Source organism: Ochotona curzoniae, unplaced genomic scaffold (assembly GCF_017591425.1).
Source record: "Ochotona curzoniae isolate NIBS_2020 unplaced genomic scaffold, NIBS_Ocur_1.0 scaffold_461, whole genome shotgun sequence".
Taxonomy (NCBI): domain Eukaryota; kingdom Metazoa; phylum Chordata; class Mammalia; order Lagomorpha; family Ochotonidae; genus Ochotona; species Ochotona curzoniae.
The window spans coordinates 7025657-7039977 of record NW_024467120.1 but is presented as its reverse complement, the minus strand read 5'-3'; the positions used below and the strand labels follow the sequence as shown (position 1 = coordinate 7039977).

The 14321-nt window shown below is 45.1% G+C and overlaps 1 protein-coding gene across 2 annotated transcripts in view; it reads right to left on the bottom strand.

The window, feature by feature from the left end:
* Window positions 1–11315: 11315 nt before the first annotated feature.
* The window catches only part of E2F3 (E2F transcription factor 3), a 77712-nt gene continuing 74706 nt past the window's right edge, over window positions 11316–14321 (bottom strand). For both annotated transcript variants that reach the window (XM_040967745.1, XM_040967746.1), the window contains exons 5-7: window positions 14117–14231; window positions 12794–12929; window positions 11316–11717 (exon numbers count right to left, since the gene is read on the bottom strand). In XM_040967745.1, coding sequence (XP_040823679.1) covers window positions 11455–11717; window positions 12794–12929; window positions 14117–14231 — 514 coding nt within the window. In that variant the 3' untranslated portion in view covers window positions 11316–11454. The remainder of the gene's footprint in view (window positions 11718–12793; window positions 12930–14116; window positions 14232–14321) is intronic.

The following is a 14321-nucleotide window of genomic DNA, read 5'->3' as shown; positions in this document are numbered from 1 at the left end:
AGAGAAGCCTGGGTGTGCAGGTGTGCATTCTTTACTACTTGCCTTTCTTAGTGTCCTGTAGTTTGGCTCATTTGAACACTTGTACAAGATCTGCAGCCGGTATTATCTTAAACATTGCTTTTGTCCTGTTCTTTCTTTCCCCTTCTTGTACTTGCATTAAGTTATGCTACAGCTTTTATGATAGCGCCACTGCTATGGGGTGTTCTCTGCTTTGTATTGATTTTTATCTGTGTCATTTCACTTTGGTAAGTTTCTTTCTTTTTTTTTTTTTTTAAGATTTATTTTAATTACAAAGTCAGATACACAGAGAGGAGGAGAGATAGACATGGAGCTGCCGGGATTAGAACCAGTGACCATATGGGACTCCGGTGCATGCAAGGCGAGGCCCTTAGCCACTAGGCCACGCCACCAGGCCCGCACTTTGGTAAGTTTCTACTGGTCCATCTTCGACATCATGGGTAAATGTAATGACTTAGCCGTACTTAGTCTATCAATGAGCCCATTTCTAGAATTTCCTTTTGATTTTCTTCTTGGAATTATTTGCCTTCTTACATTGTCCATCTGATCTTGCACAGTTTGCTTTTTCCATAACATCTCTTAGCATTATTAATCAGTTTTAAATTCTCAGTCTCAGAATTCTTAATTATGCACTGTGTCATTTAATTATTTGAAACACACACACGTATACGCAATCTTTTATCTGCTGGTTCACTCCCCTAAAACGATTCCAACAGCCAGGGCTGGGCCAGGCCAAAGGCAGAAGACAAAAACCCCAATCAGGTTTCCCCAAAGCAGGGTGGGAAACGAGGCACCTGGTTCTTCAGCCGCTGCCTCTCCGATGCCCTGGCAGGAAGCAGGCTTGAAAAGTGTGAAATGAGCTGGTTGTCTAGTCAGAACTTCAATGTAGGCTGCAGGTGCCGCACATTTACCCCCTGAATCTATTTTTGGTTTTCAAACTTAGCTTTTGTCATTTGGGATGCCTTAGGGCTTTGGTGAGATGATTTTCCTGGAAGACAAGCCTTTGTTAAACAGTGCTCCGTGACTCTTTCCTGCCCTACTACCATGATCAAATGTTTCCCAATTCTTCCCACTGAGAACCTAAAGAGGCTCCTGGAGCAGTAACTAAGAAAAGTGTGATGATTTCCCAGATTTTACCTCAAGCAACAAATGGTCTCCAACACATAGTTGACCAGTTTTAGATGGTCCTTTCAGTTGCTGGTTCCAGTGGCAAATTCTGCCCACAGATAAGTGATTCTTTGTATTTACTCACCTCTCTTGCGGCCCGGCGATGATATCCTGGGCCTCCCTTCCCCGATTGGCCTAAGAAGAGTTGTTGTTTTTCATATTGTTTAGGGTTTTGCCGTGTTGTCGGATGGAAGAAATGACTTCTGCGCTCTTTATAGATAGAGCTGGAAATTACCTTCCCACCTGCTTTTCTATGACCCATGAGCAAAAAATAATTTATATATCCTTACATCATTAAAAAAATATTTAAAAATAGCACTTCACTACAAGTAAAAATTGCATGAAAATGAAATTTGATCATCCATATACAAGGGTTTATTGAAACACAGCATGACCATTTGTTTATGTAAGAATCATAATCTCAGAGGCTGACTTGAGACACTTAATGTCTAAAATATTTATTACCTTTTACAGGAAAAAAGAGTACAAATCCTTGCTGTATATTGCCTAACATTTCTTTACACATTTTCATTTTTCCTTTAATACATTCTTGGTGAATTTGCCAAATTTGCTGTCTTCCGGCATGTTAGAATCTTTACCCACAAAGAATCTGATTCATGTTTTAATTTCCTTTGACAATTTAAATTTCTAATGTTATATGTTTTTCTAATCCATCAGGAAAATTATGATGTCATTCTTAATTTTTGTGATACCATCTTCTTCTTTAATCGTTTCATCCATTCAGCTTAGATTCTGTGGTGGACATTTTTAGTTGAGTTCTTTGAAGCCTAGTTTGGGTGCTTGTTGCTTTTGCTCCAAAGGCTCTTCTTTTCTTACGCATTTGCTGATCCTTGATGAGCTCCAACCTGTTGATTTGCACTGGAGATACCTTGTCCAGAGAGCATTTGTGCTTACTTTTGTTAAAAGCCCGGAAGAAGATGATGATCTGGGAACAATAAAGTCTCCCAACGGCTCTGGCTCAATCTGGGTACCTTAGGTTCTGCTCTCCAGAACTGTGTTGCCTCTAGACCATTTCTCAGTCCCCGCAACAATATTGGCAATGAAGTTGGTAGCTGTCCTTAGATGCACCTGTCTTCCCAATCATTTTTCTGGTCGCTTATTATTTTTCTTCTGGCTTTTTGGTAACCGTCTGCAATCTCAGCATGTTGGACCTAGACCTCTTCTAAAAGGAGGATTTTCTAATTGTATAATTTACTACACTCCAAGAAGTGGAAGTTCCCTCCAACCCCCCCCCCCCACGCATTAAAAGTAGTTGTAGCATCCACTTGCTGCTTTACACTCTTCCTGGGAAAACGTGTAGCTGTTTCTACTTTCCTTTCCCTCTATTAAATCCTTACGCCTGCCCTTTTCCTCAGCCCTACCCTAGTCCCTTAACAAACTCCAACCTCTGAGTCAGTGGTTCCTCTTGGCTAAAAGAACATGCCTTGGTTTTTTTTTTTTTTTGAACCAAGGTCTGGGGTTAGCATATGTTTTATTTGAAACACATTGGGCCCTTCTCTCTCATTTCACCTCCTTACCATCTCTCTCTCTGTTACCACCCATGTCACGGATGTTCTTTTTGCTTGCATGGTTTTTATTTGCTCAAGTCATTATTTCAGGGCCTTTGTCACAGCAGTGGTCCCCTCTCTTCACCCTCCCCTTTCTTTTTTTTTTGCTCATTGGGTCTCTAGGGTATGGCTCAACTGCACATGCTTTTCTTCCTCCATTTACAGCATTGCTCACACACTGTTCTGTCATTTTCAGATTGATTAGATATTCTACAGCTGTTGTCATCAGTTACAAATGGATTTGGATGAAGAGATGGGCGTATGGAAATGTATTCAGTGTAAAGCATGCTCCAGTGCTGTGGACTACTCTGGGTGAGATACACAGCCTTATTTAACCTGCAGCTAACGCAAATGCCCGACTTGGATTACCCAGAGAAACTGGCTTAAGGACTTCTGAGCTGCACAGGGAGAAGACTCCGTCTTGGAGGAAATGGAACATCCTATTTAGAAACGGCTGCCAACTTGATCCTTCCTGCATGTAACTAAAGCAAATCCATTTTCATCAAAAGCTAAGGACAGGGCCCGGCACGGTGGCGCAGTGGTTAAAGTCCTCGCCTTGCACGCCCGGGATCCCATATGGACGCCGGTTCTAATCCCGGCAGCCCCACTTCCCTTCCAGCTCCCTGCCTGTGGCCTGGGAAAGCAGTTGAGGACGGCCCAAAGCTTTGGGACCCTGCACTTGCGTGGGAGAGCTGGAAGAGGCTCCTGGCTTCGGATCGGCATAGCATTGGCCGTTGCGCTCACTTGGGGACGGAAGATCTTCCTCTCTGTCTCTCCTCTCTGTATATCCGCCTTTCCAATAAAGAAAATAATAAAAATAAATCTTTAAAAAAAAAAAAGCTAAGGACAAAAAAAAAAAAAAACCACTGAGAAATCTCCCAACTTTGTGTTTTCCTGACAGATCCTGTCTCCCTCGATGGGCTGTTGTGCACCTCGGCTGGGAATCGTGACCACTGTGCCTCTGGAGAGGTGGAAGGCTCTACAGTGCTGGGGTATTAGGGATAGGGACTGTCCAGAGGTTGACGTCCATTCAGAGTGATGGACTAGCCACGACAGCCAGGGTATGCTACCAGGCCTAGGAGGAGGAAGAGGCAGGCTTCTGTGTTATGCATGTCTGAGGAGAGAAGCAGGAGGTTTTTAAACACAGTAGAGTATTGGAGTAGGAGTCTGAAAAAATCCATTTCCTGTAGGGAAAGAACCGACGGTTGAATTGTCACGTGATGGAAACAGCTCCCTGTTGGGCATGTACAGTGTCTTCCAACTCTGACAATGTAATTCCATGATCGCTATCTGTTGACATAGCTTTGTCCGAGTTGCAAAACTTGACGTTGATTCATGTTCTTGTTTTGTTGGATTGTCTCAGTTCCCTGGGCTTTAATTCCTGTGTTCTGGTTATAGGTCAAGTCAGCTCCTGTCACTGAGGCGGGGAGAGGATACATGCCAATCTTCACCCAGGCACGAATCTGTCCACCCTGTTACGTGGAACCTGCCTGAGTCTTCAAACTCCAACATCAGGAACTCCAGAACTCTCTGATATGGCTCTTCACGCACAGAAAACCTAACAATAACATCTAGTGCTGTACAAACTTGAGACTATTTTCACCAGTTCATTTATCTCTGCATCTCCGAGGTCCAGACTGAAGGGCGTGACGAAAGGCCTCCTCCAGTTCTACGGAGCACTGTGACTTCCAGCTCTCTGTGTTACTTCATTTTACTTCTGAATGAGCCCAGGTTAATTCTACATCATCAACACATGAATTCCCTTTCACACATTTTCATTTTATTTGAATGGCAGAGAGACAAAGATATCTTTTACCTCCTATTTTAGTCCATAATTGCCTGCAAACATCAGGACTGAGCCAGGACAATGTCTGAAGGCTGGAACTCCATTCAGGTTTCTTAAGTGGGTGACAGGGACGAATTGCTTGAGCCATCATCTGCTCCCTCCCTGGAGAGCGCATTAACAGGAAACTAAACACTGAAAATGAAGAAGCTGGGATTCCAAGCGGGCATCCCAAGTGGTGTTGTAATGGCTTCATCAAATGTCCTGCTCTCTAAACAGTTTCATCTTGTATTTCCCTTCACATCAGGTCTATGGTCTGGCTCTAAATGGGAAATCCCTAGAAAACAGGACTCATTGATGGATCTGAATGTGCCTGCTCAGTTCTGTCTTCAAGCACTCTTGTGTTCAAAAGGCCTGGGCCTGGGAATTGCTCTGAAAACACTCTGGAAGAGAACCTCTTTTGCTCTGTAAGGCTGTTCAGAGCAAGGCCCCGTTTACTTTCCCCACCTCTTTTGGTTCTAGACCTATCTGTTCTTTCATGCCTTCCAAAACTAGCTGCAGAAAAAAAAAAAAAATGGCTTACTAGGGGCCAGTGCTGTGGGGTAAGCCGTCACCTCTGGCATCCCATATGGGCATTGGATAGTTACGGTTGCTCCACTTCTGATCCAGTTTTCTGCGTATGGCCGGGGCGGGGGGGCTGGGGGGAAGCAGCAGGAGATGGCTCAAGTCCTTGGCTCCTGCATCCTTGTAGGAGACCAAGAAGATCTTCTGGTTTTGTATTGGCTCAGCTCTGGCCATTGTGGCCATTTGGAGAGTGAACCAGTGGATGGAAGAGCTCTCTGTAACTCTGCCTTTTAAATAAAAATAAATCCTAAAAAAAAAAAAAAGCTTATTCAAGATTTGTCTTCCACTTCTGCTTCTCTTATCTAAACTTTGTCTTTCCCATGTGAGACTGTAAACTTTCTCTTGCTGATGGAAACTTTGCTTTCTTCATTGTGGGATCCAGCATTTAGAACAGTGCCTATTTTGAATTTGCAGAAAAATGGAATGGAAAGCTAGATTTATTTTGGTGCAAAAAAAAAAATCAATGCAGTTTTCCAGAATATTACATTTTCCAATGGAACTTTCTGAAGAGTCTTCATATATATATAGTTCCAAGATTTTTGCACTAGGATAGGCATTTGGCACCCATCTCCTATATTTAAGTGCTTGGTTCAAGCCCTGGCTAGTCTGCTGATGTAGCTTCCTTGCTAATTCACATCTTGGGAAAGCAGCAGATGATGGCTCCAGTATTGACACCTACATGGGAGACCTGGGAGGAGTTCCAAGCTCCTGGCTTCAACCTGGCACAGCTCTGGCTGTTAAGGGCATTTGGGGAGTGAACCAGTGAAGATCTCTGTCACTCTTTCAAATGAAAGAACAAAAAAAAAAAAAAAGAGCTTGCAACTCCACATTCCACACACATTTCAAGTCCTCTAATAGAAATCATTTTAAATTCATTCAGAATGATCGAACAACTGACTAAATGAGCTGCTGTTTAACCTCATGGCTATTGAATGAGAACATCATGACCTTTTCCTGCAATAATCTGATTTCCATCTGACTAGTATTTCTGAGATCAATTTCTACACTTCTCTCAGTGTATAGCCCATTCTGAAATGATTAAGTCAGGTTCTGGATTATAAAATATTTACAGTTCCTGGTCCACAGTCACCTTCTGAAAGGACGCGGTCCTCTGTAAGCGATGCAGATCCTTTTTGAGTCCATTTCTCAGTTGCTCATGTAGATGAGCAATTCTGGTTTCGTTTGCCAGCCCTCTCCTACTCCCTCCTAACTCCTCAGGCAGACTGCCCGCAAGGCGGCACATGTCCCCATGTTCTTCTCTTCAGCTTTCATCCTGCTGTTTGCTCCTCTGCTGGCTGAACGTGCCCATGTTTGGCTAGGATAGCAGCTTAGTTAGGATGACAAAAGTCAGGCTCCCAGAACCTGGGAGAATAGGACTCAGAACTAAAGAGGCAATGCAAACAATCAAACACATAAATAAAGCAAAAATCAAGTACAAGAGAAGCAAGGCCAGCACTTGTGAAAAAAGCCCCAGTCCACCTGCTTGGTCTTTGTCTTGTTTTTTTTTTTTTTTTAAACCTCAGATTACTCACCTGCAAAAGAGGAATATTTCATTCACCTATATAGTAGGTGCCTATTTTGTGCCAGGCACTACTACTTCTAGAAACCAAGGACACAACAGTGAACACTACAAAGCACCGCAGTAACGTATGCCTGGGGAGAAAACCACCAAAAAGCAAAAGAACATACGTCAAACACTTAGGTACTACCTGACATTCCAACAGCTGGGGACCTGAATAAATGGAGCACGGTACATTCCTACAATGAAGCACCAATGTCTCATAAAAAGGAGCGCAACATTGACGAATGCTGCAATAAGGCTGCCCCTCAACAGCATGTGACATGAAAGAAGCCAGACACAACTTACCTTGTATTCTGTGTCATCCCATTTATAGGAAATAAGCAGAACAGGCAAACCCATGGGACAAAAGCAGGAGCACCAGGGAGAGAAGGAAGTGAGTGCTTTCTGGGGACAAGGTCTCCCTTTGGGGTGGTGAAAAAGTGAGTCCAGGAGCTGGTTGCATAACACTGTGATCACCCACGGACACATCAAGAAAGGATCTGGCATATTGTGAAGTATTTTATATACCTTCTATTTCAGTTGTTGTAAGAAGGCAAACAAAAGTATCTCTTACACAGGAAATTACTACAATAAGTAAGTGATTAAGGAAACATTTAATCACTGGAGTGCCATGCAGCCCAGGAAGTATGCTCCGTAAGTCCTAGGGTGGAAGGACATCAGAAATACGTTTAGTGAAAAGGAAAAACCTTAGGCCAGCCACTATGGTATCATTCACATTACAACACACATCTGTGTGCCATGGGGTTATCTATTTACAGACACTTAGAGAACAATGAGATTGGGAGGGTAACAAGAAAAACGGGCAATGTTATTTCTGTAAGTGACTCATTAATCAATATACATTTCTCACTCTTCTGTACTCACTGTATGCATGGCAGTTCAGGAATTTTCAGATGACAAGTTCAGAGTTAAAAAATCTGTAATCTGTCCAAAGATGGTATTATGAGAAATACTGAGTCCAGAATATAAGAATTACCAGGTTTGAGGATTACCATTTCTTTGCTTCATATTCCTAGGAAGAAGTAGCACTTGACTGGAGGGTACTTTGCTCCGAGGGCGCCTGCGAGTGCTTCTGCTTCCCCGAGGGCAGGGTGCACATGGGTGCTAGCAAATGTTCCTGGAAGCCAGGACCCCTGGGTGACGCACCAAGGCCGTGCCTCTGTTCAGCTGCCCTCTCCTGGATGTGTGCAAGAATGTTTTCAAGGGTGAAGTAAGTGACGAAGCATGGCCAGCAAGGAAATCCACCCACAAGTCTGAACTCTTAAAAAAAAATCATTTATTGATCCTTTACCATACAAAATTTATTCAAATTACAACCATTTGAAGTGGTGAGATCACAGCTAGAGAACAGGTCACCCTGTAACAAACTATTTACAAAATCCATCATAAAAGCTTTTTTTTTGCTTGTTTTTTTACATTATATTACATATTTCCTTTTTAAATTTTTTTAAACTAGCATACAACACAAAGCTAATCTGATTAGTAGTTTGCCTACTCCCAATTTTGGGAGAAATACTTCCTTTTTACAAAATCATGTACCCCATAGGAAAAGTAATTCCAACACCCTGACAATTACCAACTGACTTACTCCACAAGCCGCCTGCCTTCCAACTCCTCTTCTCACACACACAACACGTTGTCATGCACACATTGAGTTCTTACTTTCTTTTTCCTGAACCCTAAAGCTTTAAATACTGAAATTTTATTTACAGATCTACACGTCCAACAAAAACGAAAACAAAGAACCACCACCACAAGGAAACAATAACAAAGGAACGCTGTTAAAAAATTACAAACCAGCTAGAAAATATTCTGGCAGTGTTTACAAATCAATTGCTATTTTTTTGTTTGTACAAAATTGCTAAATAATGAATGCGTGAGTAGACTACATATCAACTTAAATAAGACAACAGCTATGCACAACTCTGTACATATAAACACACGCCTAACACTGTCTGACAGCTCACGCGTTGCCCTGGACACATCTGATTTCCCCAGGCTCACCCAGTCATAATTCGCACACTTGTAACTTTGTAGCCATTTCATGTGTGAGCTTGAATAGCAGCAACTCAATGGTACCAGGAAACCTGCATACTTAGTACTTAGAGTAACATAAATACTGTAGTACTAACCCTCTTCGTGTGCCAGGTACTCTGTCAAAAAGAACAGGACTGATGCAAACTTAATACAGCATGGATGTTTCATGAAAGTCTACCAGTTAAGCCCATTAACTGGAGAAATCTTACACATGAAGGAATTCTTAAGACTTATTATTATTAGTATTCCTTTCATTAAAAAAAAACACAATAAATATGGCATTAATATCACGCAAAGGCTCAACAAGAAATTCAAACCAAACACACAACCACCTTGCCAGGTGAGCTCAGTCTTTAGACTTTGGGAAAGGAAAAAAAAAAAAAAAATTCCTCTTTGTGCAGCTGGCAAAGAGAAGCGACACAAAGCTGGAAGCGGAGGCAGCTAACCAGATGAGATAAATATGGGAAATGAGGAAAAGCTTGGCAGAAACGGTTTCCCATACAGGAAAACACCCCACAGTGCATTTCCAGTAGGCACTTAACACAAAGCTCCCCCTCCCCGCTTCACCCTGCCGCTGCCTTTGGGACCACACGGGGATTCTGTACCAAGTCCAGGGTGTGTGAGGGGAGGAGGCTGGGGACCGAGGCTGAGGAGGAGACACAGCAAGTTCGTCTGCACCTTTAGTATTATTCTTCCCAAACACACACACCCACGCACACCCACACACAAGAGTTTAAAGTGCTGGTGTCATCCGTGCTGACGTCACCACCACTTTGCATATTGTGGAAATCTACCGAGAGTAAATGGCCGGGGCGCTTGTGGTTCCCCAAGGGCTAGCTGCGATCTGAGCCAACACAGCCAGGTCGAGCGCGGTCGTGTGCGGGCCGTTGGGCCACGCACGTGGCATTTCCACTCGACCAGCTGGGTCTGGAGGTTTGTTTTATCTCTATGACTCCCTCCCACCCCCCATCCCAGTCCCGCAGCCCTTAGCATCTAGGGAATGGGTATGAGGTAACTGTGCCACTTTCCCAGGGTGAAATGGCCACCGCCATCTGTCAACGGGCGTGCCATTCTTGGGCGTGATGGGCAGGACGGACAGACAGCTAACATGAGGCCTGGCATCCAGTCCCCTCACCTTTTCACTTTCTGGGGCTGCCCCTGGGGCCAGCCCCACTTCTCCTCCTGAGAAGGGTATTGGGGTTCCAGTCCCTGCAGGACATGGGGGGAGAATTCCCTGTTCTCACTGGCTCCGTATGGAGGTGCCAAAGCTGGAATGCCACGCACACCTGGGGGAGAGTCCCGGAGGCCTCTCCATCGGACCCCCAACCTGAGAAGTGTCTCCCTGAGTGTGGCGTATAAGAGAGCCCTTTCCGCGGCCACGGGGGCCCGGGGAGCCCGGGGATGGAGGGGTTCAGGCCTGCTGCTCCTTGGGACTGCGTTCCATTCTACCTGTCCTCCCTCCCCAGGGGCCAGCCGTGCCAGCTGGACTGCCAGCTGCTCTCTGGGGAACAGGAAAGTAGGACGCGTCGATGCCTCAGCTCCTGTGGGTTTACACGCCCTGCTCCGTAAGGTTCTCTCCCTCCGCTCACTAATAGGAATTTGCACATCTATATATATAATATATATATATAAACACACACACATACACACAAACCAAAAATCGCTTCAAAGTAAACAAGTCAAATGGTGATGGGCGCCACAGGAATGCTTAAATGGCCACTAAGTAATAAAATAACAAAGTAAACAAACAAAAAACCCCCCCAAAAAACAAAAAACCCAAAACAACAATAAGAACAAAAAAAGAAAGTCTCAAACAATTCCCAAACAACTCCTAAGTCGGTGTTTGCTACAAATCAACAGGAAACTCACAAACACAGCCGGGAGTGGATTATGGAGACAGTGGCAGAACTCCACCAGTCCTGCGAGTGTCTCAACGAGTGCTAAGAACCAGCTTCTTCATCCGAAAGGCTGTTGGAGGTTCTCTCCACCTCCGGGGGCGGCAGGGGCGGGGCAGGGGGGGACAGAGCGGACACACGGTCCATAGCTTCATCATTTAAATATTCCTAAAGGAGATCTTAAGAAATCCGTTTTCATCCTTCTGCATGACTTTTCAACTTCACCTTGGCTGCAGTTCCGTTCTGAGCGGCTCCCAAGGACATGCATTCTGCGGAGAAGGCACGGCTTGAAATGCTATTAAGGAAGATGGCTGTGTCCAAGTGTGGGCCAGGTGGCCAGAGCCCGTTCCACAGTCCATCCGTCAGGCACAGCAAGCCAGTCCGCGGCGCGCATGCGCACACGCGCGTGACAAAGGGCACGAAGGCGGGAGGGGACGGCTGAGAGAGACCTGATTGCACATTTTCTCACTTACTGACTCATCCAGGAGATTTTTTTTTTTTGGAGCCCGGAGCATGGCAGGGCTTTCCCGGGACGGGGTGGAGGGTCGGGGGAGCCTGCAACTGTGCGTTTAGACTTTTTTTTTTCTTTAAAAAAAAAAAAAAAGAAGAAGAAGAAAAAATAACTTCATCAAAATGTCAGCTTTGTTCTGAAGTTTGTAGTTTACTTCATGATACTCTCTTGGAGGAGGAAGGTAGGAGGGCAACACTGCATGACAGATGTTCTGCTTCCGTGATTAAAAAAATAGCGGTTTGTAAGGAGCATTCACACACGGAGTGTAATCAACTACACATAAAATCTTCCACCAGCGGGAGCTTTTCCAAATCGTAGGTGTCGAAGAGGTCGCTGATGCCCTCCTGCTCCCCCAGGCTCAGCAGGTAGTCCTCCTGCAGTAGCGGAGGCAGCAAGTTCACGAAGGGACCCTCCAGGTTGGAAGGGATTTGGTCCTCAGTGTACTGGAGGAGGTTGGCGGGGGAGGCCAGAGGAGAAAGGCTCGCCACAGAAACGGAGCAGTCACTAGGTCCTGAGTTGGGTGAAGCCGAGTCTGCGAGGAAAGCACGGGTGGGGAGGAAAGCGGGGTGTTAGGAAGGCAGACGGACTCTTCTGGAAGGAAGTGGACATGGCCGTCACCCAGGGACAGACTGTCTCGCTAAGGATGGGGAGGTGGCTGCCCTGCAGACCACGAAGGTGTGTGCCCCTCTCTCTGCCTTCGTCGGCCTGCTGCCCGTCCACCAAGGCAGACGCAGTATCCCCGTAGAGCAGCCTCGCGGCTAGCAGGGACACTGTGCAGCTCTGAGTGACAATACCTACCTAGACTTGGACACGCATGCAAGTGGAGGCTTAGCAGGATCACACTAGTATTAACTTAGTCCCTTCTCAAACAGCACCTTACTAAAAAGCAACCTCGAAAAACACAGCAGGGGAAGCCTGTCTACTCTGAACTTCCTTGGTGAGCCAAGAAGGCCTTCTGTGTTCTTACTTTGGATGCTGCATTTTGGCTCAGGAACCAGACACTTAAGTCACTCCTATCTCTGCTGCTACCTTAGGCAACGAGGTGGGGTGGAGGAGTTGGGGGGAGGGATGTAACACATACCTCCCCAAAAGAACATTGAAAACAACAAAAACCCCCAACAATCCCAGCGCACAGAGCTCCTTGGGGCCAGGGAGAAGCGGAGAGGCATCTGTTTCTCCCGGGCTTTCCCGCCTTCCCTTCTGCTGATCGTTCTGGGAGAACATGAAAGAACAACACTCTTTAAGCAGTTTTTCCTTTCTGTCTCCTGTGATGTTTGTGGCACCAAAGGCCTGTGGGTGGGGAACCTCCAGGAGGGTTCACAGTATCACACCCACTTTGACTGAGATCTGGAACCCTGGGAGGAAATGACTTCAGCCGAAAGCGGAAGCCAGAAGGGGCTCCGAGAGCCATTGGGGAGCCGTCTGTCTAGCATCGTACTTTAATCCTGCAATCCGGTCAGGATGCCTCATTAAAATAAAACATTACTTTAATAACAGTGTGTATCGTCTTGCCTAGACTTGTGTTTCTAATACAAGATCCCTCCTTTTCCATACAGTCCCCCGGAGATACCGGGTGGGAATTTCTATTTTTTTTTTTTTTTTTTTTACCTTTGGAAGTGGATTTTGGGATATTCCCATTGTGGTCTTGGTTGGTTGTTTTCACGGGACTGTGCGTTTCAGTCTCTTCTGAACACAGGAAGACCTCAATGGGTCCTTGGGTACTTGCCAAGTGTATCTGTAGGCTCTGTGGAGACAAGTGGTAGGATTTCAATCCTGAAGTGACAGGAGGGGCACCCCTCACCCCCGTCCTGCCCTGCCCCAACCTCCCAAATTAGGTCGAGTTCACTTTGTTGTTTCTCTACCATTGGGGGTGGGGCAGCCAAATGCAATACAGCCTGAGGGGCCCAACCCAGTCTACTCCAGGTTCAGTCAACAGGGTTGTACAGGAGCCCAGCCCTGCCCCAGAGCAGAGTTAATGCACTGCCCCTTGGTTGTTTTCACATCACAAGGGCAGAGTTCAATGCCTGGTAGAATAGCCCAGAGACAGACTCCAATGCTCATAAAGCCAAATATATTTACTATCTGATAGCTGGAAAAAAAAAATTTGCAGACTCCTGACCCAGTTTTGTTTAGGGGAGGGGAGGCCATTTTGAATGGAACACTGTGAAAGGTCAACTGGGTTCTTCCAAGGGAGTTATTCTGCCAATGATCAAAAAAGGGCTTTTGAGGGTTGCAATAAAGGTATCTCTAAACAATGAAACCCTATGGCAAGGCTTTTTAAATCTTGAACTTCGAGAAACTGTGTTTAGTAAGAGGATGGGGCATACAGCTTACTGATATTTAAAGTCGTTCTTGGTCTACATCACAGAATTACTATCTTCCAAGAGCAGAGGTCTGCTCTACGTGGTAGCTTGTAAATCTCATCCTTTTTGTAAAAAAAAAAAAATCTTTACATTTTGTTTTTAAAATGTTCTTTCTTTTTTTCTCATGACATTCTGAATTAACGGTTAACTCAAAGCTTGTTTTAAGTAGGCATGTTATAAATGATAAAGGAAAAGAAAAAGGATTTCTAGAATGGGCCAAGATAAGTTAGGGGCTGTCCCCAAACCTCTGCACCTCTAGTCATGGTGGGGAGCAGGAGACACAGGGTTATCTACATACCACTTCCCAAAGGGGTTTACAACTTGGGAAATAGTGAACATACACCAAGGAGAAGGTACCATTCCACTTAGAGTGTCCTGCTAGGCTAAAATCAGATTTCCAGGTGCTCAGAAGTAGAAGAAACTGCTCAAGCACTTTCACATTTAGGGAGAGGTAAAGCAAAAACGGGAACGAGCTCTGCCATCAGCGGCAAAGGCCAGACTTCCACCCGAGCTGATCATTTTCTAACTTGATGCATTCCAGAGGCATGACAAGGACTTGTCTTCTTACCTCCACGCAGTCAGGCACTTCAAGTCTTGTTTCTGGAGGGGCTTTCACGACTATAACAGTTTGGTCTTTAAGGCCACTAATTTTTCGAATATCTTGATATGTAACATAAGCTAACGTACTGCGGGTTAAGGAAATCTTCCATCTGATCGCCTCAGATGCAACCATGATGAAATGACAAAAGAGATGCGGAAGAAACATTTCCCAG